Source organism: Platichthys flesus, chromosome 15 (assembly GCF_949316205.1).
Source record: "Platichthys flesus chromosome 15, fPlaFle2.1, whole genome shotgun sequence".
Lineage (NCBI taxonomy): Eukaryota > Metazoa > Chordata > Actinopteri > Pleuronectiformes > Pleuronectidae > Platichthys > Platichthys flesus.
The window spans coordinates 17,883,677-17,906,589 of record NC_084959.1 but is presented as its reverse complement, the minus strand read 5'-3'; the positions used below and the strand labels follow the sequence as shown (position 1 = coordinate 17,906,589).

The window sequence follows — 22,913 nt, the reverse complement described above, 5'->3', positions numbered from 1 at the left end:
TTTTGGAACATTACTGTAAACTGTCCTCTGAAAGCGCAAACATTGCAGTTACACACTTACACACCTCTTTTACACCAAAACAAGCTGGTATACGCAGGCTTTTAAACGTGGGTAAACTCCCTAGAAAAGGAGATTGACTGCTTTCCTATTGCCAGTAGTGGAGTTTGCAATGCAAAATGTTGGACATCACAAACACATTGAAAACTAAGGCGGTTTCAAAACTCACCGTCTTTGCTAATTAGCACATTCACCGCAATATCACGTTTCCATCACTGCAGATCAGATCCAGAGCCAACGCAAAAAGCCAGATGTTAGTGGGGTTTTTGACCAGACGCTAACTTAATTATTATTTAAGTCTTTACACTCCTTTTCTCAGGTTTACGGAGATAAAGACTCAGACGGGTTCTACCAAGGGGAGTCCGCTGGTCGTCTGGGTTATGTGCCGTGTAACATGGTGTCTGAGATCCAGGTGGAGGACGAGGAGACCCGGCAGCAGCTCCTGCAGCAGGGCTTCCTGTCCACAGCCGCCTCCGTGGAGAAGATAGGTATGTCCACTGTCACTCAAAGATTTAGCAGCTACCTGAAGATGTTTTAGTCAGTAGATTTCAGACCAAATGATCTGTCAACTGTTCACATACTGTAATTGTGTCATGTGATATTTGATATGTTACACGTGGAAATGAGTATATCTGGACATTCTTGTTGTAGGTGAATGTTTTTAATCATAACATCACCATTGTTCATGTTTAAGTGGCAAGTGAAAATAGCAGCACATGTGTAGCAGAATCCACTGTTGTGAAATATGGACTTGATATTTACCTGTGATTTATTGACGCATGTTGGCATATTTTTGCCTGGAGTCCATAGGTGGAAAATAAAAATACAAATGTTTTTCTTCGGTACGACGTGAAGGTAAAACTCTGAGACCAATTGACCCAGCCGGAGGCACAAACACATGTCTGAGATCAGATTTGGTTTATAAAATGGAACCAAATCTTCTCTAAAGACATTTCTTTTTGCTTTCATGGATTCTTGTTCACTGTGTTGCTATTAAGCAAATCATAACCATCTACATATTCTCAGTGACTGCATTAAATGCAGGTCTCTAAAGAATACATTTATCACAAAGTGTCTGCCGGTGGTGAGTCGTAGTGAGACACCTAGTAAAATCCAGCATTCACTTTGCTTCTGTTTCAAGCTTCCAGCCCAGAGCGGTATTTGCAGATGGTTTAACTTGTTCACTTCCACTTGTTCTCACTGTCTGCTGCTCGCTGGTTGTCATTTTTGAATTGCTCTCCACTTTGGCTTCTCATTGTCTATTTTGTCTGGTGTCTGCTTATCTCAAGAATTGCACCTCTGTGTTTCTTTTTGGTTTTTGTTTTTTTTTGGTTTTCCTGTCTAAAACCCCATAAAGGCACTCGCACACACGCACAGCTTCCACGCCGCGCTGTTCCACCACCGAAACCGAGGCGATCCAAGAAAGGTGTGTCTGGCTGCAGATTGCAGCTTCCCACCGTCATCCTTTCTGCTCCTCTCTGGTTTTCTGGTTTGCTTGTCTTTATGTCTCTTTCAATGTAGCTATTGGTTTTTTTCAGTGAGGGGGAATTTAAGTTCAGCTGCTGTTGTAATGTAATCAGTTGTAGTCAAATATTACAATCGTGAATAGTTCTCCCTTTATAATAGTTTCATATTCTATAATTTAAGGCCTTATCCTTGCTACCTCTGTGTTAAACGGTTATTCAGGGTAGCAGGTTAACATTTTATGATTTTTGTTAACGTTTGTGCAACATCTCCACAACTGTTCCACTGCACATGCATGAGTACTGGGTCCCTCTCGTCAGCTTCCATTGGCTGTTCATGTAATACACAGAAGGCAGAGCAGCAGAACGTGGCAGCGTGTCACTTATCGAACGATAGTCTCTCCCAACAGTCATTTTGCCAGTGTACTGCTGCTCTGTCCCAAATGCATTACATGATCACATAAATCTGAAAATCACTAGTCAATCCCCTCTGATCTCCATCTGTGACTCTGAGACGTACTTTAACTTCAGATTCTGGCTTTGGAGGTCTAATGTGTATATATTTTCTACCGTTGCTGCGATTTGATGCTCATGCTCTCCCGCCCCCCCACCACGTCTCTTCCAGTGGAGTCTGCAGCACTCTGGGAGGAGAGCGTAGACTCCTCCAGCCAAGGTTTGTGGTTAGCCCTTTGACCTTCTGCCTCTCTGTTTGTCCCTGCATGTGCAAACGACTGCCGACACTGTCCACTGGAGGCCAGCATGTGTCTACTGGATCATTTCAGTACATTTTGTGACCTTTTGTTTATTTTTAATGGTTATGAACACACAAATGTGTTGTAGCGGCTGATAACATCACAACTCACCTTTAAACATCCTCATGAGGAACTGTTCGATTAATTGGGGGCTAACTGAACAATATCAACTTTTTCATCTGGGATGGAAATTGTTAAAAGACATTATAATGTTTTTCTTGAGAGGAGAATAAATGAAAATCCAACATTTTTAGTATCCCTGAGTTCTCTGGTTACCCCCAGTTATAAATGTCAAACAGTTTCTCCTGCTAACTCCTCTTTTCATTTCACAGTTTAGGTTTAATCAGATGTTTACTTTTTGTCTTCATCTACACTAACAGTGAAGGAAAGAGTTCACACCTCAGCTCCTGACAAATCTTTCCTCTGAATGATGTTTAAAACAGCAGCACAGCTCCAGCTGCCACGACTCTGTGCTAACTTGCTGTTGTCTTTATTTTTTCTGTTTGACTGCAGTGCTGTGACCTGTTCCTCAGCTTAGCATGACGCTGAGTGAGTTGGACATGCAGGCACGATGAGCTGACGGGGAGTGCAGAGACATCTCATTCCTCATTATTAAACTGAATTGTTTGTCCCCCTCTGTTCGACTGACAGATCCCAACCAGTCTGCTGCTGCTGCTACTGTTGCTGCAGCTGCAGGGAGTGCAGCCCCAGGAGCTCGCAGGATGGTCGCCATCTTTGATTATGACCCACGAGAGAGCTCCCCCAACACTGACATAGAGGTCAGGCTTACACAGGCTCATGTTTTGATTGGAAGGAACATGCTTTGTGTTTCGTGGTAGTTTTTGTTCATCATCTTTTCTGTTTCTGTTCAGGCTGAGCTGACCTTCAGTGCGGGAGACATCATACATGTGTTTGGTGACATGGATGAAGATGGCTTCTTCTACGTGAGTGTTAACATGTCTTTTTAATAGTTATAGTTTCAGTACTACACTTCAAAAAATCCAATCAATTTTGTCATTGTTGAAAAGACTGAGAAACACAAGATGAGATCTGACTTTCCTGATCTTACTTTACAGCAACACTGGATTAATAATACAAATAAAATAAATTAAGTAAGAGCTTACATCAAAGATAATTAACACTATTAACATTATCCATCTAATAATTATAGAAATATCTGTTTGTATGAGGCTCACATGTCCCAAGAACAGTTTCAATTTGTTGCCTTATCTGATTCACGTTGGGCGTGTGTAATGTTAAGGGCACAAGGAAGTGCAGGGTCAAATTTGGTGCGATTTAGACATGTGATACGTTCAATATTAATAATCTTTGAATGATCAGCACACCACGACTCTGTAGCATTGGCGGCTGGGACTCATTAGCGTAAGTGTTGTTGTCATTCATGAAAACAGCTCATCCACAACACCAACAGCAACAACAACTGATTCTCCAGTTCTTGGTTCTGCGTAATGAGTCGTGCTTCACTGAGCTCTAAATAAACAGGTGAACAGCTCTTTGTGCAGCAGTGCTGCATGTTCAGGGTTCTGTGGACTGAGTCCTGTAGCATTTCAGAAAGAAAACTGCAACCAGCATCACAACAGACCAAGAAAACAGCCAGTTCCAGGCAGGTTTAGAACGGGCACTGTACTAGCCAAAGTAAATAAAGAAAATCTTTGTGCAAAAGAGATCCAGCACAATTAATATGGAAGATACTTGAAATACACATGGTAACAATATAGACATTATACATTAAAGAATATAATGTTATATATGTGCAGCATACACACACTTTACATTAAAAAAAAAGTATATATATATATATATTCACTCACGATATACGTCTTTAAATCTGATCAATTCTTTCTGCAGGGAGATTTGAATGGACACAGAGGCTTGGTCCCGTCCAACTTCCTGCAGGCTTTACCAGAAGACGCCCCTGCAGAACCTGTCACTGCTCAGCCTGCAACAGAACCCAAGAGAGAATCACAGGTACTTCTGTCTATAACGACACGCTGCTGGATAATGAACGGTGGACGTCCTCCTCTTACATAACGTGTTATGTTCACTGTCATAAACTCGTTTTTGGAACTTTATTTTTCCATCACTTGTATTTCTAGTGACTGCATTCTGTCATTTTCTGTTCTGCTTCTTTAATATTGCCCTGTCGAATTTTTCTGCCTCACTGATTCCTGCATGGCCTTGTACAGAAGCACAAACGAAGTGTGCACTTTGAGACTTGATTGTAAGTGTTATCAAACAGAACTGCAGCTGCTCAATGGTCCTAGTTACTCCTCTTCCCTCCCAGTACATGTCACCTTCACTTCCTTCAACAATAGTTCCGCACCACTCCTACTCCCACCTCGTATCTAGTTTACTGAAACACAGGTTTGAGTGAGCCTCCTCCCTTGTGTGTTTCCTATGCTAGTGTCCCCCTGTTGTATGATACTCATAGATGTTGAATGCACTAATTGTAAGTCGCTTTGGATAAGATCGTCTGCCAAATTATATTAATCATTAATATTTTTCTTGGTCATTCTAACACTCTTAATTTCCTCCTGAAGGTTACTGTGACGTCTTCTACAGAATCACAACATCCTGGATGCTCAACAGCAGAAGACTCTTTGAATGCCCAAACAGAACCTCCTCGCCCTGACCCAACGGAGCGCACCGACACACCAGCCAAACCAGCCGCCTCTGTAGGCCTCCCGTCCGACAGGAGCCCTTCTCCTGGTCCAGCTGTTACTCCAGCTGCAGTGGAGGTCCACTGCTCTCCTCCAGCCCCGGTTCCACCAGACAGCTCAACAATGACAGACTGCTCTGCAAAAGGCAAGAAGAAGAAAGGCTTTTTCTCCAAAGGCAGGAAGCTATTCAAAAAGCTGGGATCCAGCAAGAAAGAATGAGAGTCGGGACCTCTGACTCAGGACTTGCATCGCATCAAATGCACTTTTTTTCTGTTAGTCTCAGTTGGTAGGCTGTGCGGTTATTGGCTGTCAGTATCAGGTCTAATAACTGATGCTTTAACCGCCGGTAACTGTACATTTGCCTTGGAGCACTGCAAAACCAGCTGTTAGATATAGAGTACGTTCAAACAGCAACATACAGCTTGCAGCATCAGAGCATGTAGAGGAGCATGTTGAAGTGTCCAAATATACTCTCCAGATACTTCCTAACTATCTAAGCATTGGCTTAACAGAGGCTTTAAAGGTTCTATGTGTAAAGGTCAGAAAACCCTTGGTATTAATGACACAGGTAGTGAACTGCAGTCCACATCCTGCTGCTCAAGCGCATGCTCACACTCCTTAGGTAGGCATGAGACCGAACTTGGTTTACCAGCATCATGTTGATTGGAAGTTACTTTCCTTTGACATGTTTAAAAACTGCTTCAGAGGTTAACCCCTTTTTTTGTTGTGCTTACGTGGAGTTTGTGTTGGAGTTATGCTGGGAGCTGCTTGATGTCGACATTAGTGGAAGCCATTTCCCAGCTAATATAAGCCAGCACTGTTGGTGCTGTAGGGGAACAGAACAGAGGCTTTGAGGCAACCACCCCCAAACGAGTGTTAGCTTCACATTGCTTAGAGTTTCCCAGAAAAATGTGTCCCAGGTCGTTTATTAAAAAATCGGTGCACGAGCAACCGAGAAAGTCGTGGAATATATCTTGTATTTTAAGTTAAGGCAGTTTGCACATTGGCAGTAAAGAAGTGATTTAAAATATGTAAACTGCTTCACATTCTTACATATAGTACCTTTGATGCTTGATATAAAAGAATGGATCATATCCATTTAAACTAGTCTGTTAGAAAATAATGCTGAACAGCAGCTCCAGACACAGCTAATTATTTAACATCAGCTTTAATGCTCATGTACTGGTGCCACTTTACATATTTGAAGCAAACAAATAGAAGCTGCAGTCTATATGTTCTGTGTGACTATAAATATGAAAATGCACTATCCATCCTTAATGGATGTATTCTAAATATGTCTGCTAGTTCCTTGTGTGTTTCTCATCTTTAGTAGTATTTATACTTTGTAGAGAACATGTTATTTATTTGTAGACTCTAGCCCTGGTCATCACGAAGTTGCATGAAGTGATCTGGGCAGAAGGTTTAGTCATAGAAAGCTGTCAGAGACGGTGATGATCCACTTTCATGCTTTTGTAGTTTGGATCTAATTTATTTGGGGTCGTGACTGTTAGAGTGGAACGAGCTGTTAGATGTAAAGAATGTGGAGGATTGCACTTCGTGTGTATGCGTGTGTGCATGTATGCAAATGTGCGAGTGTGAGATTGTGTGAGTGTGAAGCTGCCCAGTACACGTGATGAGACTGAAAACACATGCCTTTCTCAAAAATGTATACAGGAACTCTTGACGTTTTTGTCATAATTGGCTTAAATGTTGCATATTGCACAAATGTGTAATATGTAACGTGTGTGTGAGAGAGAGAGAGACATTGTAGTGTTTGTAAAATGATGTAGTATCAGGTGATGAGAAGCTTAAAAGCCACTAATTAATATATTAAAACCAGAGCCCCTTTTCTCTTAATTAAACACTTAATTTATTCAGTCTGTAAAACATGCCCATCGCAGTTTCCACCTTGTGGATCATTTTGTCTACAGAACCCAAAGATAATCACTATCATTTCATTTAAATCATAAATTCTCATATTTGTGAACCATAAAATATTTGACATATAAAACATATAAAAACAATTGGCACCTGATGCTACAGTGAGCAGTTAACAGCCTTATGCTGAACATGCAGCCTGTCAGCCTTTGGGACTCCCTGTGGTTTGAATGCAGTAACTGATCTCTGCATGTAAAACCAGCTAACACTAACAACACTGTATTTTGTGAACATGTCACACACACGTGAATGCGAAGTGAATACCGTGGGTCAAACTTCACCAAAGTCAAACTCCATGTGATGCCACGCTGCGATTCGCTGTACATCCGGAAGCAAATGGTTTATTCGCTCCCTCGCTTGCGCAGACAGGAAGTGAAAGGGAGGCGAAAGTTCACACATGTGAGGGCGGGCTGTTAAACTGAACAGCTTTCAGTCAGGTGGTCTGTGGCTCCACTGCGCTGCGAGGGACTTTTCTTTCTTTGGCCTCCATGTCAGGAGGGAAATTGCAGTGTGTGAATATTGGGCTCAGGCTAAACAGTGTTAAAACATCTTCACCAGCCCATGCTGTTTGTTTTTGTGTTCACACACTAATCTGTCATAACACGTTTACACTTAAAGCTAAGTAAAACCATTTTGGCAATATAGCGTATTGTGACCTGCAATACTGGAACAAAAACAGAAGCGTGTCGTGTGTGTTGACTCGTTAGATGACGATGAAGAGGTTGTGATGTGAATGTGCGGACCAGGCCTTAGTTTTCAGTTACAACCCGTGCAGTGGTTATTCACTCTGTCTGATGGGATCTCTCTGGACCGGTGTGGCGGAGTCGCTGTTGGGGGGGTCACGTCTCAGGTTTTTTTAATCGCAGTCATTCACGCTGAGCCACCTGTGGACCCTGGCTGTTGAAAGGCTGCACAATTATGCCAAACTATTTGGTGCTTTGCCTGTTAGCGCAGCATCCAGCAGAGTGGGGGAGAGGAGCGTGCCGCTGAAGTTCCCCCGCACAGGGCAGACAGAGTCAGAACATCCTTTTCTACTTTAATGTCATGAATGTTTTGAATCGTTTGTGAGTGTTACACAAAGGGAGCACGATGGCGGTGAGAGTAAAATCGAGGGCAGGTTGACAGAGACACTTTAGGATTGGACTGAGACTGAGGCTGTTAAGTGGTTTTTTCTGTTTCATGTTTTTCTTAAGGGGGAGTGGATGCTCAAAAGTTGCCGAAATGTACAGTGAATATTTGTACTGATCTCGTATTTGATGGCCTTTAATGCACAAGTATTCCTCGACCTGCTGTGTAGCGAGTAGGCGGGTAGGTATCATTTTAGCTCTGCTGATTATATTTAGCCTTACGAGACGACCTTGTTTAGTCTTAATCTGTTGTTTACAGGATGTTTATTGACTGCATGCAGAACAATGTTATACCCATGTTTGGCCTTATTTACGTTCTCGTCACGTTGCTGTTTTTCTAGGCTGACTCGTCTACAGTATATGTAGATGGCCGCAGTAGTGGGAGAGAAGCTGTAGGAGCTTTGTGTAAATAATGAACAGTGTTGGGGCTTGTGCTATATTTTCATGCAGTGCGGGAAACTTTTTTTTTTTTCTTTTTCTTTTTTTTCCTCATCTTTCCGGATCTGCGTTCATTGTTTGTTACCAGTGGAAGATGAACATTTTTATATATGTCACTGTTTTGATCAATAATCCTTTTGAAAGCTCATGTGTAAATATTTTTGTTAATCTGTTTTTTTCAGTTGCTGTTTTGTTTTTGCATGTCCAGGCAGTGTCGCCGGAAGAACATGAACTAAAGATGTAGAACACAGAGGACCCGTTGACTTGAAAATGTGATGGTTTCTTTGCATATGGATCTTTTTACAGGAATAAAGTATGTTTATTTTCACAGAAAACACGAGTCTCGAGCCAAGTACTTCTTCATGTTCGACTTTATTGAATATTTCTCAGTTTAAACTTCACAGGTACAGTTGAAAGCGATAGATTTCGAAAATGACGCAAAGAGTTGCAGACTTTGCTCCGCGCCACACACCGCCCATGTGAAGAGACTGGGGCGACACTCTGGGTGAATGTGTGGCCTTGCGAGACAAAGCAGCTTCCTCTTTTGGTGACTTCCTGTGCGGGTTCCATGACAGATCTCTCCTCTCCCCTGAAGCCAACAGTACACTCATCCATAAAGTAGGAAACACTACACTGTGGCAAGGAGTTTAGTAGTGCTTTCTACTTTATGGATGACTGCACTGTACATCCACCGCTCTTCTTCATCCGTCTTGTGTCCTTCCACGCTTCTCTTCTTCTGCACCTGGGTTCGCAGCTGCACACACACACACACACACACACACACACACACCAACCCCCCACGCCCAGTTGTGCCGCAAACTAAAACCTCTCGGCCCAGTGCACACCCAACATTACACAGACTTCACTTTTTTCTCAAACTAGAAAAATAACACTTCCTGATTTGTCGTGAAACATTTGCATGTAAAGTTTAACACACGACAAAGATCTGCCATACAAATTGGCCCTCAGTGCTTCTGTTTTTTTTTAGCTGAAGTCAGAACTTAACAGGCAGAGGAAGCGCTATCATGTGGAAGCCATTTTGTCTGGCATGAGTTAGCTTTTTTCTGTCGGAGCAATCACGTTCAAAAGTTACAGAAAATAAGATCGCAGATGTCTGTGAGCAGGTTAGAATAACATCGGAACAAATGCAAAGATCCTGTAGAAACATTTAAAGCTTAAATAAAAAACAAAGTTAGAAGAATGAGTTCAGATTAAAGAAATATGTTTTCAATATATTCATCATAATTGTAATTGACATAGAATAGAATACTCCTTGGACAAAACGATAGATTAAAAAAAGTTTTAAAAATGAAGTAAATGCTGTCACATTGACTCATATTGTTTTATCTGACACAGAATTCGTCACAGATCGTTTGAACGTTAAAGACACGATGCCCTCCATCATACTGTACCTCCAGCTTTGTGTGTTTTCTCTGCTGGACGTGAAGCCTCGTCGGCAGCCTCTCACAGGTGTCTTCTCTCTGTCCGAGGAGTGGGTGAAGAAGAAGAAGAAGAGGCCGTCTCCTTTTGAACCCTCCACGACCACGTGATGTAACCACAGGAAGAGGTCTAACAGTCACAGCTCCTCTCATTCGCCACTTCCGCCCCTTCTCCATGCTGCTTTCTGCAGGCGACCTTTCTAAAAGCAACCAGAAGACGCCACGTTGACAGTATGTCACAAACACGTATTGTGTCGACTACAAGCACCACAGCGAATTTTGATAGCTTTCTTTTTAATCATTTCACACAAAAATGAAATCCCTTCAAGAGTTGCTGTGTCTGTACTGCTGTGCACATGATGGTGTCATTTAAACTATAGAACGTGATGTTGGGTAATAGGAAAGATTGCAACACACGATATGAGCTCATATTTAAGCAAATGTGAACGTTAATATCGTTCACATTAGCTGATGGTATTTATATTCTGCATTAAATTCAGTCAGGGTGGTAGATATGTAACGTGCACATCCTGAGATCATGTACTCAGAGTTGCTGCTTCGATACCAGAGCGCTACAGGCAGCCACCTGATGAGCACAGACAAAACTTCCGTGTGTGTGGAACTTTTTTTCTTCTACAAGAAACAAGGTTTTCCAGTATAAAGTGTAGTTTACTGTAAGATGAGCTGAACCCAGATGGCCAGTGTTTGTTCTCAGCAACCAGAGCCTGTCAACTCAGACACATGCAGAAACAATAGAGGTGTGCTCAGAATGAAACCGCTCCAACTGAAGGTGGTGGTGAAGCTGTGTCGGGAAAGGGAAGTTTCACATGTTTAAATGTGTCCTTGTGCTCATATAAACACTAAAAGTGTCACAATGCTTCCTGAAGCTGTTTCACTCCAACTGATCCACAGTCCTCATGTCAGGACACTTTTTTCAATCACACAGGGAACACTGAACTTTCTCCCCCTCTATTTCACTGAAATCAGCCTTAATGGGATTTCTTTGATTAAGAGCCAGATTAAGATCCATTTATTGAGGCCAGTAAGAAGGATCCAACCCTTGATTAACAATTGTAGTGGGAAAAAAACTCCACGTACTAATACACGTGCAATAATGTGAATTTAAACTTGAACTGTATTCTCTTGTAGGCAGGTGTAGGGACTACTGTTTCTTTTTCTGTTGTTTTTTCAAAAGTAAAAGCCCACAGGTTTCAATTCCCTGTAAATGCAAATGTCCAACTCTAGCACACAGAGTCCACAGACGTCAGGTCGACACCGTGAAAACGATCAACGAAGCTGCACCGCTGACATTTAGCGATGTGGAAACATCAGCCTCAGATACCTCTGAGGTTTCTTTATAGAGAGCGCAGGCTGTGGGGGAAATACATTCACTTACTAGAGTACTACAAGTACTTTACTCAAGTTTTTCCAGTTTACATGATGCTACTTTATACTTCTACTTCACTACGTGTTGAGGGACATTTTTGAAATGTTACACCAGTACATATTGACAACTATAGGTACTACTTCCTTAAAACTGTAATGTACATAACATGATGAGCATGATGACCTTTATAGTGCAGACTGCACAGAAAGAATTCAGTAAAATATTAAGATCCCTCTCAATAATACATCAGTCATTTAAAAAAAACATAATAGTATCAGATAAAGTTCATCTTCCTGCATGTTTAAGTATATGGTTTACAGAGAATATTTACACATAAGTTCTCAATCAACACTTAATAAAGGATTTTAACTTGTAAACAAATATTATTACAGGGTTGTAATGGTGTGTTTACTCAGTGGAAGTATTTGAACAAGTCCACCAGCACTGAGTAAAAACGTTCAGCCTCTTACAGACTAAATTCTGCAGAGAATCAAAACTTGTGTTGCCTTCATTCCTCTCTCTCTCTCAGTTTAATTCACTAAATGTTTGACACAGCCGCTCGGACAGTGATTTGTTTTTTATATAAAGAAAAAGAAAAAGCTTATTTTATTAAATCCTATAATAAGTCTGTATTACTTTTGCTTACATATTGAACTGACATTGGTGATGGGGGTAACAATTTGCCCTAAGTGTAGCTACATAGTATTTATTAACAATGAATTCAGGTATGAATAGATATTTATACATATACATTATAATATTAAGCAGATAAAAGTGTTTGTTATTATCAAAAAACTATAACATATTTGTAGACGGATAATAAATGACATTACAGTAAAAACTCAGTAACTATAAAGGATGAGATATAAATGATGTACATTAATAAAAACTACAAAATAGTTTCATATCCAATTATGGCACATGCTATTATAATGCATTAGAAATTATGTATTATCGTTGTTGTTTATAATAATCTATTGAACTATTTGTGCACTGTGCATGTTTCATATCCATTTATGGCACATGCTATTATAATGCATTAGAAATGATTTATTATCGTTATTGTTTATAATAATCTATTGAAATATTTGTGCACTGTGCATGAATGCTGCCTCTTCCATTCCTTTTTAGTTCTCAAGCTAACTCTTTCCTTCAGGTGTTATTCTCTCCATCACTGGCATTTGATTTCTGTTCCTGTGTGAACTTTGTGTGGAGGTTAAATGTGTGCGATGAAAAGGGAATCCACTGTTTCTTGGTTTCAGTGTGGAGGTGGTGGAAGAAGTTTTCACATCCTTTACTGGGTTGAAAGTAACACTGCAAAATACTCTGATGCAAGTGACATTACCAGTCCTGCAAGCAAAATCTGACAGAAAGAGCACAGCACAGCGTGTCCATGTTGTTCTGTTAGATGTGATGCTATTAGATTCTTAATACTGACGAGTGTATGTGAAAACAGCATTTAAACGTTTCACTATTCAGTCCAGTGTTGCCCAATCTGGGTCATGCCCCTCCACAGGGTCACCAGCTACATGTGAGAGGTCGTGAGAGTTCTGCAGCCTCATGCACTGAATCTTCTGTACAATTCGATGTTAAATCTGACCCTGAGCAGTGAATATACCTGTGATAACAATGCTGCGCAAGGAGAAGTAGAACATGTACAAAACAAGTCACTCTCTCTGTATGTGAAACCTTGCTCACACACTTTCCCAATGAGAACTATGAACAACATGGGTGTGTGTGTGCAGAAATGTGTGACATGGTTATGGAGAGTACGACTTATTTCCCACAACTTTAGTTCCTGTGTTGAGAAAAGGAAGAAACGTCATCTGACATCAATATCTCTGAGGGTGAGGGAATGTGGGAAATCCCTCCACCTGTGTGTGTGTGTGTGTGGGGGGGGGGGGTGGTTATAATACTGAATTTACACAAAACTACGGGAAAGATGCCGTCAGCTTGTGAAAAGATCCAGTTTACCGTCACATATTGTTTAAACCCGCCAATCTCCTGACCCCTGCCCTGACAGTTTCTAATCCCTGCCCTCTCCGGCTAATTGAGTCCCCAGCCTCCACCGACACCAGCCACTGCTCCACCAATGAGGAAATGATCCTAGCTCCAAAGCCGGGGCCCTTGCTGCCTCTGGTGATAGACCTTATCTGGGCCCACAGCCATTTCCCCCTCCCTGCCTGTAACACTCGGCCGTGTCGACACCACCGAGCCGCCCACAAGCTCAGACGCCTCCCAGGCCTGAAAACTCCCCCGAGGTCTGAGCGGCTCTGAACCGCCTTCTGCAGAGCACCGACAGAGAGTAGATGTAAAAGTCACATTTTCAGGTGGTTATACTTCAGTATTTTACTGTTATGTTACTTTAGACTTCAAATCTACCACTTTACTCAATATAACATATAAATATTATAGCATATTACATCACTAAGGTTCCAAAACCCAACAAAATGTTGAACCAGAGATACACAACCTATTGTGCAGAAATGGAAAAAATATGAAATATTCCAACTCATTGTGAGGCCTTTATCACTAAATGGTAGTTATTATCAATGAGTGTGTCCTTTTAAAAACAATTTCAGCACTTTCATTTATTGATTTCAGCCTGTCTCTAACAAATAAAAATCTTCTTTTTCCTCCCGTTAATTAATGAATGGCTCCTCTGGTTAAAGTAACCAGCTTCACCTTGAGTGGCTCCCACAGTAAAATGCAGCTCACATGCTGATGCACCATGATTAAAACCCAATATGTTGTATGCAATAAAATATCAGTCCCAGGGATAATTTTTAGCTCAGAATATATAAGCTAACTTTTAATACTTAAAGTAAAGTGACAGTACAGATAAAAAACATTTTTAATGTAGCCCATGTAGTATTAACTTGTAGTATTTTGTTGTTGTGCTTGTACTTTAAAGGATGAGAGAACCTCTCCCCAAAGGTCCCATGTGCACATGTCAGTGCTGCAGAGGATGAAGCCTCCTTTGTGAAAGGAATTGAAATCCTGAACTATGACGAGCTGCTCTCAGTTCTGTCTCTGCTCTCTACTCTGCAGAGGGGAGAGGAAGTTTTGTCAGCCTTATGAAACACTTACACACTCACTGTGAGGGTGTGTGTGTGAAATACATCATCCTTGAGCTCTATCTCCACTTTATCCTCACACACAGATCATATATTCTTAGAACAAACCTCGAGTTGACACCTCAGTTTCTAATCTAATACTTTCCCTTCAGTTTTAATCCCTGACATATCCAAATAAGGGCAAAACCCTAAAGTGTAGTTGCAGGCGTGTGTGTGTGTGTTTGTGTGTGTGTGTGTGTTTGTGTGTGTGCGTGTGTGCGTGTGAGAGAAAATAAAATGCCAGTATGACACTTGCTGTGTAGAGAAGAGAGCCTGGGCGGAGTTGAAAGTCTTCCTGACACATGCTTGTGGTTGTTGAAGTCTCACAGCAGCGAGCCCAGTTCTCAGTTTTGTTTTTAGTTTTTAGTTTTCATGAAACAACTTCAGCTTCATCTGTGGGGAACATGAGGAGAAGTGCTAAAAGCTGCACTTAAGTGTGAAACTGTTGTGTTACCCAGTAGAACACCAGTAAAAATTGACTGTTGGCTTCTCTCCTCTGGATGTGCACTGAGAGTTAAAAACCCACAAGGAGGCCCAGACACTTGTGGTTTATTTCTGATTTGATCATCAACCGTCTCTAAAGACTCTAAAGACTCTAAAGACGTTATTTAACATTCTTCACATTTGAATAAGTGTAATGATTGTACTTTCTTGATTCTTGTTGTTCTGGATTTGTACCGTCATGGTTGAATGCGCGTATTGTAAGTCACTTTGGATAAAAGCGTCAGCTAAATGAAATGTAATGTAATGATTGATTTGAATTTAGCTTTTGTGTAAAACAAATGTAAGTTGCTGCTAACTGTATAAGAGGAAGCATCGGTCCTTGTTAAAAGAAGACCTGACACCTCACACCAACCAGTCGAGGCAGATGGCCGCCCACATTGAGTCTGGTTCTGCTCGTGGTTTCCTCCGGTTAATGAGGGAGTTTTTTCTCAACAGTGTTTGCTCGTTGTGGGAACTGATGAGTTTTCTCAAAATTTCTGTCACCTGACTGTTGAGATACCTTGAGATAATGTATGTTGTGATTTGGTGCTACACTTCTAAAATTTAGATGAATTTCAAGTAAACTTTTGAAAGCAGGACCTTAAAGTATTTTTACTGTGTTGTATTAATATTTTTGAACACTTTCTGTCTTTTAGCACGGGCCACTCTTTAATAGTTGAGTGGCTCTTTAAAAGGATGAAGGCACAGAGTGATTCCTCTGCGGCGATAGAGAGACGTCTCCCTCTGTTCTAAGCTGCTTCTAATACAGATCCAGTTAAAGTGTCAAACCACACAAAGGGCAGACCAACGTGAGGCCCTTGTGCACATCCTGCAGTGCAGCACGCCCGAGAGTGCAGTGTTAGACACTTTCAAGTTGCAGTGTGATATATGAGTTTGTCAGATTATATTTGTATTGAAAGATTCTCTGTTGAGGCATTTCTTTTTAGTTTAAAAGTGAGTATGGAGGCGTTAGGTAGAAAATAAAGGTGCTGTCCTCCATTAAAAGAAGATGTAAAAGAAATCCTCCTGATATTTAATGAATTGTTTCTTCAGTGGCCTGTTGCACATCATTTCATCTCTTTCTCAACTGAAGTCTGTTCAGAAACATAAAGTGAGACAAATGAAACCGGGACAGCTGCCCTGTTTATGATATGACTAATACAGATACCTTTCTTAAACTGTTTAAACTAATTTTGCTGAATTAAAACCCCCTACAATCAGGGAATACCCATTTATTTCGGATTTACTTGTATTACCAGCGAGTGTAGGATCCTGAGATAAAACCATCGGCTTCACTTCACTTCACCGTAACCTCAGCGTGTTTTTTTAATCAGAGAGAATTCACTAACCACACCTTTGTAACAAAATATCATCCGGGGTGTAATAAAATCTCAACTAATAAGATCTAAAAAGACGACAGCGAGAGCTCACTGTGCTCACTTACAGAGATTTAAAGAGTCTTTGATGTGCATGACCCCGCTCCATCAGGTTACAGTAAATAAGACAAAGCCTGGAGCCTCTGGGCATAATGACGTTCTCCCTAAATAGCAACACAAGACAAAAGCAGAGTTCTCCACCTGATACACACATACAGGATGACAAGCTATAACTTACAGGCTATTGTGCAATGAAAGAGTATCTACAGAGGTTACTGGTAATGATACAAGCTTTGTGTTTTGAACTGGAGACAGTAGATGATAATGGGCTTACTCCACTGATAGTTGGGCGTTTATTTCCCCCTACTGGCAGTAAAAGGTTCTGCAAACAATTAAGGTACTGGTAGAAAGCACCGTCTTGTGGCGCCAAATATTAAGTACAGAAATGTTTCATGAAGTTTGTTCAAACCAAAAAAATTCTACTCTATCAGTTCAGTAGTGTATTCAACTTTTGTATCCTGCATCCTGGTGTGGATGTTTTTTCATCACTGTACATTTATTCAATAAACACCTGCAGACTGTATCAACCTTAGACATCCTGGAACATGTCTGACTTGCTGGGTAACCCATTCTCTACAGAATAACAATCTGAAGAAGATAAGAGAGACAATGAAGACTTCAGCTCCTTCGTGGTTCATGTGATTACATCATTCAGAAGCGTAAAAATAAACAATGATATGACAATTTCCTATAAAACCGATTTTTTATTTTTCTCAATAACTCAAAGAAATACAAAACACCCCCTTATCTGACATATAATCATTATGCTGACATTCCTAATCCCAACAAAAAAGAAGAATTGATGTTGTAGTTTCTCGTCTTGGGGTTGCTGCACAACGATATCACTCGACATGACATAAACTGGAAGCTGTTGGCTTTATGTCTTCACTGCTGTTTCTCTGGATTTGTATATCACTCCTCTGCTTTTCAACTCTCGCACCACGCCTTTAGAAAAGGAAAGAGTAAAATAAGAAAGGAACGCCCATGAGGAAAACAGCCAAAAATGTATTTTCCACATGTATGTAATGTTACATATTGAGTTAGGACAGTTTAGATACCTGGAGGTAGTCTGCCTGTCACTGACACAGCATATACGCCTGGCTTGAAGTTTCCTGTAGGACGGAAAATGTACCCAAGGATAAAGACTTAAATAATTATTCCAACTGACAGTGACTTGAGGCCTGTCGGGACAAAGGCATAATGAATGTTGTTCTCTACAGCATTGGGGTATGCTAGCTTGTTACTAACAAGAAAATATCCTTAATGAAATCGTATTGAGTCACAAACAAATGTTTAGATTTCTCTGTGCGTGTGTATGTGTGTGTGTCTGTGTGAATGGTTGTGTGCATCTGTGTGTGAATGTTTGTGTGTGTCTGCTTTCCCTCCTTCCCAATGATCAGTAATTGATCACTGCACCTTTAAGTGCAGGAACACATCCTTACCTATCCTCTGCCATTTAGCTACCCAGCTGTCTTCTGGACTCATCATGGATATCACACTGTGAACATACACACACAGAGTCATGGTAAACGTAGAGTACAGACACACTCCATGTGAACCTTTAGGGACGATCGTTGTACGTGGATGTTTACCCGTCAAACGAGGAACTTGTGCATTCATACACCATCTCTCGGTTCCCCTTCATCTGGAGGTACGACTCGCAGTTGTCACAGCCGTCATACTCAAACTGGTCAATGGTCTGAGGAAGAAAAGGGGACGATGAAATGAAACGAGAATTAAGTTGTGATTCAAATATATGCAGACATGCTTGGTCTCTGTTGGTGTCGTGCGCTTGTGTCCAGCTACAAAACCACTGTTTGTTGTAACGCGAACCCACAATTTCTTAAGACTCCCCAAGTATTTCCAAAATATTCAGTAAATAAAGTTAAGCGTGAAGTCATAACCTTCACTCCATGTTTGTGACAGCAGATAGAGAACGCTGCACAGAGAGCGGTAACATGTTAGCATTGAAGCTAGCTCCATCGTTTCTTTCCAGCTGTCCATGTTTTACCTTCACCAGCGAACACAGGAGACACGCTCTCAGGTGTCGCAGGTCTTTAGGAACCGTCTCCAGCGCCATTGTGTTCAATCCCAGCAGTAAAACACGCGATAAAAGCCGGTGTACCAGTCCACAGATGAATGTTTTGAATGTTTTACTGTCGCTGAAGGAAGTACGTCATCTGTGGGATACTAAGAGAGAACCAGCCACCAGCACAGAGGTGTCCGCCTAGGCGCCTGTACAAAAATAATCCTGAAATTATGAGCGTTGAGGGATTTGGTGTTTGTGTTGTTGAAAATTGTTTATTATATAGTTTAAAACATCTCCATTCCACTGAAAACTACTTCTCAGATTTACCAGAATCTGAAATGTCAAATCAAACATAAATCGTCAACAGCTACTGCTGAGATATTCACAAAATTGGAAAATAAATTATAATTTCCCTGTGTATGAAAATTCCTTGGTAATCCTTACTTTGAATTAATATTATTATTATAATAACATTCGATAATGCACACATTTACAAATTATTTTGATGAGATACAGGCATACAATACACAGCACACATGACAATATGACACAAAACACAACAGTACATCCTTCCAAACCCCCAACCACAGATATAGAATTAATAAACACAAAAAAGTTTTGATGATATAATGACATTTTAATCCCAGTACATTTAAGGTATACTATAGTCCCACAATTCACAGATTTGTCTTGTTGTTTACATTGAACTCTGGATATCCTATTATTTACAACAGTTATTAAAAACACACATTGCATATTCTTGTTTAAGATTTACCTCCTGCCAAAACCGTGGTTGAAGAAATATGCCCAAATCATACAGCTGTTTTTTCTTTCTCTTCTTTGTTTATTGTGAATTTAATAATTTACATATTTGTTGTTTTTTTATACGACTAAGCAATGTTATCCAAAAACATTCAGAAATAGATTATGTTCAATGTCTCTGAAAAGTTCTGTTTCAGTTAAATTCATTATTTGTGGTCTTCTGTCACTCTTCCTGTGACTGAATAAGAAGGAGGTGATACAGAAGAAGCAATAAGGATAATAATAATAATAACAGGGTAGAAGAAGAAGATATATAAAATGATACAAAAATAAAACATTTAATAAAACAATGTGTATTCAAATTGCCCAAAAAAGACAACAGAGTTTTTAATTAGTTAAATTATGGCTGTTTAAATCCTCATTATAGTCTAAATGTTCAATTCAGTGGAACAGAAAGATCGTTACAGTTATTGGTAACTTCTGTGCTTTCTCCGTTATGAAGAGGTGACATGTCTGCTGTGGAAAATACTTCATTCATCCAACATCCAAGCATCCATCCATCCATGCATCAATGCCTCCATCAGTCCAACCATCCATCCAATCATCCTTTCAAGTATCCCTCCATCTATCCTCACTGAGTCAGCAGCTCACTGTTGGTCAAACTTCTATAAAGCAAGCTTAAAGAGACGTGTAAATTGCTTAAAATATTTTTACTTAATAGATATTTTATGGTCTAGTCCAGTGTGAGATGTGAAACGTTTGTGGCTGCAGGATTTAACACTTTCCAGCATGTCCATAAGAAATGTTATGTATACATTTATTTGCTCACTCAATTCAGAAAAGCAAATGAAATCATGTTGGTGTTGTCCAATATTAGAATTACTTAAATGTTTATATTTGTATGTGTTTTTGTGCGTTTAAGTCTGAATGGCTATCTATCTATCTATCTATCTATCTATCTATCTATCTATCTATCTATCTATCTATCTATCTATCTATCTATCTATCTATCTATCTATCTATCTATCTATCTATCTATCTATCTATCTATCCATCTATCATCTATCTATCTATCTATCTATCACTTGATCAACCGATAGCTCATCATTTCGTGTGTAATAATGTAATCACATGAAATATGTGCTACCTATTTACTTAGCTGCTGGTGTTTGCTGCTGATATGACACGTTAACATGTTGAATGCAGCACGCCGTTATGTAGTTAAACTGTGAAGCAGCTGATAACAAGTCCAATGGAAGCAGCCATGACAGTAGTTGACTGTAGAGAAGAAGCGTTTGGACCTCAACTGCTTCAACGGCGCCTGAAAGTCCCACAGTTCGGCAGAATCAGGACGGAGGCTGCACCTGTGACCCAGGTACGATCATAGTTAGTTTTTTATTTTCTATTCAGCATCATTTGACGCAGAAATACAACAGAATGTGGACAGAATGTTCTCTAACGTAACTGTGCGAAGATAAATCCAGATACACAGCGAGTTATTGATGAGCTAACATTTTCGCAAGCTAATGCTAACTGAGTAGAGCTAACGTCACAAGTTAGAATTTGTACATCTTTTGTCTTTGAGTACAGCTAATAATTTGCACCATTCAAATTTTTAGTCAATAGCCATTAATATGATGAGTTTTAATTATACTTTTTGGTTAACTTAATGGGGTTTCCATCTTGTTAAAAATCTAGAATATATTGTATTGTTTTTTAACAGTAAACAACTCCTCCTTAATGTTTTGAAGGTGTTGCATCTGAGCTAAATTGTGCTACTTCATAGTTAGCTGTAGGACTGGTAGTTAGTGTGTTGTGTTGGATTACAAGCCGATTTAAACCAACTGCTGAAAGTTGATTTGATAAGCCCATGTTTACTAGTATCACCTCCACTTCCAGGTCTACATACCACAGCATGGATGCTGGTGGACTTTCACTCGCTGATAACATCGATCCTCATTATTTCCCTGGCAAACTATGGCATCTGGTGAACAACCCGTCCAATGAATCAATCTACTGGGACAGACTGGGCGAGGTCATCATCATTGACCAGAAGCTCTTCGAGGGGCAGACCCTGTCTCCATCCTCCCCCCCCACCACAATCAGCACCACCGGCAGCAGCAGCCGCACCATCAGCACCATTCACAACACTGACACATTCAAAGCAACCAGCTTCTGCAGTTTTGTCCGTCAGCTGAACCTGTACGGCTTCAGGAAACCACACCAAGGTGTTATATACAGAATTCATCCTTCTGCTGTTAAAGGGCAGTTTCGTCACTATTATCACAGCAACTTCAAGAGGAGCCATCCTGAACTGGTTTCCACTCTGAGGAGACTCACAGTGAACAATAAGGCCAAGCTACGAGTTGGTCAGAGTGTGACATGCAGGACCTTGAATAAACGCATAGAAGATCATGGTGGCAGGAACGCAGGTGGGAAAAAGGGAAGTGAATACAATTTGAAGATAAATAATTTATTAGGCTTAAGTCATAACTTTCCATTCAAACCAAGTAATATTTGTATCAGTTTATGTTTGCCAATATACTCTGGTAAGAAAAGTTTTATTTTACAGAATATACAGTGCAAAGAATATGTGCATTTATGCTCATATGTTGCATAAAAGAGAATGTTAGTGTGGAGGTGGCTTATTGAGAACCTCCATGTGAACCAGGGAGAGGGGATTGGCACCGTTGGGACCAGATGGCCAATGAATGCTCCCTGGATTCAAAAGGCAGAGGGAAGAGAGAGAGACACGAGACACACATGGGAGACATGGACGCCCTGAGAGACACTTAGCTGAGTAAAATGCTGAAAGCAAATGGTTTGTCTCTGACTGTTGTGGTGAGACCCCATTGGCCTCGTCCTATGTCACAGTGTTGCCAAAGTGCTTCTCAGTGTCTCTGTCGCCCATGTGCGTCTCGTGTCTCTCTCTTCCTCTGTCTTTGAATCCAGGAGCCACCTCCACAGTTAGTTTTCATCCAAGTTCCATATATTCGCTTTTATTTGTGTTTTCTTTTTAGTAGTTATTTATAATCAAGATGATGCTTAAACTCTTTAATATCCTATAAAATATATCCTAGAATAGCCTCAGCTACGTTTCTTTGTCATAAAGGGATTTGACATCTTCGGAGTTATTGTATGTTGTATATATTGTATCCTGTGTGTGTGTATCAGTATTGAAGGTTGTGGTTTTAAAGTCCTGTTTAAAACTTAAAAAATCTGAGGTAGCTCACTTTTCCAAACTGCTTGCTCAATGCTTAAGCATTCCATCTATATATTGGGCTTTTGTCATGTTACTATTGATGTTAATTATACCATGATAATGACTGATACTATCTGAAAAGTTAATTGTGTTTCCCTGTCTCTGCAGTCCCTTCCCCACCGAGCCCCATGCATCAGGAGCCAACTCATTCCCTCGATCCACACACTGGAACCTCAGCCCCACCACGACACCTGAGCAGGGCCCACGGTGATGGTTCACCTTCACCGACTGGACTTGTATTTCCAAGCCACTTAGAAGTATCCTCAAGTGCCAATGCCACGCACCTGCAGGAGGATTTCATGGCCTGTGCGAACCATGGGAATCCAAACTTCACCACTTTTAATGCTCATGCTGCACAGAATCCACCTGGCTCTGTTCCTACATGTGAGCAAGACTTGAGTTAACCTGTTAGAAAGCGAGTTATGAACCAGACTTTGTTACATCACTTAAATTGTACAAGATACTCCAAAATGCAATAGTGTGCATCTGTATGTTGAGAAAAGGTTTTGATAATCTATGGTTTAAACTCCAATAGTAACAGGA

The 22,913-nt window shown here is 40.5% G+C and overlaps 2 protein-coding genes across 2 annotated transcripts in view; one reads left to right on the top strand and one right to left on the bottom strand.

Annotated features, from left to right (window-relative positions):
* Nucleotides 1-8,791, top strand: part of LOC133969297 (peripheral-type benzodiazepine receptor-associated protein 1-like) — a 60,269-nt gene extending 51,478 nt beyond the window's left edge. Inside the window, exons 25-31 of the mRNA XM_062405688.1 lie at nucleotides 377-545; nucleotides 1,415-1,483; nucleotides 2,146-2,193; nucleotides 2,924-3,051; nucleotides 3,145-3,216; nucleotides 4,142-4,261; nucleotides 4,834-8,791. Coding sequence (XP_062261672.1) covers nucleotides 377-545; nucleotides 1,415-1,483; nucleotides 2,146-2,193; nucleotides 2,924-3,051; nucleotides 3,145-3,216; nucleotides 4,142-4,261; nucleotides 4,834-5,172 — 945 coding nt within the window. The 3' untranslated portion in view covers nucleotides 5,173-8,791. The remainder of the gene's footprint in view (nucleotides 1-376; nucleotides 546-1,414; nucleotides 1,484-2,145; nucleotides 2,194-2,923; nucleotides 3,052-3,144; nucleotides 3,217-4,141; nucleotides 4,262-4,833) is intronic.
* An 8,210-nt stretch (nucleotides 8,792-17,001) lies between these two features.
* Nucleotides 17,002-18,514, bottom strand: supt4h1 (SPT4 homolog, DSIF elongation factor subunit). The gene is made up of 5 exons (XM_062407115.1): nucleotides 18,329-18,514; nucleotides 17,910-18,016; nucleotides 17,760-17,815; nucleotides 17,376-17,429; nucleotides 17,002-17,262 (listed from the first exon to the last, which is right to left on the bottom strand). The coding sequence occupies exons 1-5, from the start codon at nucleotides 18,395-18,397 to the stop codon at nucleotides 17,195-17,197; spliced, it is 354 nt and encodes a 117-aa protein (XP_062263099.1). The 5' UTR covers nucleotides 18,398-18,514; the 3' UTR covers nucleotides 17,002-17,194.
* Between the last annotated feature and the right edge of the window lie 4,399 nt (nucleotides 18,515-22,913).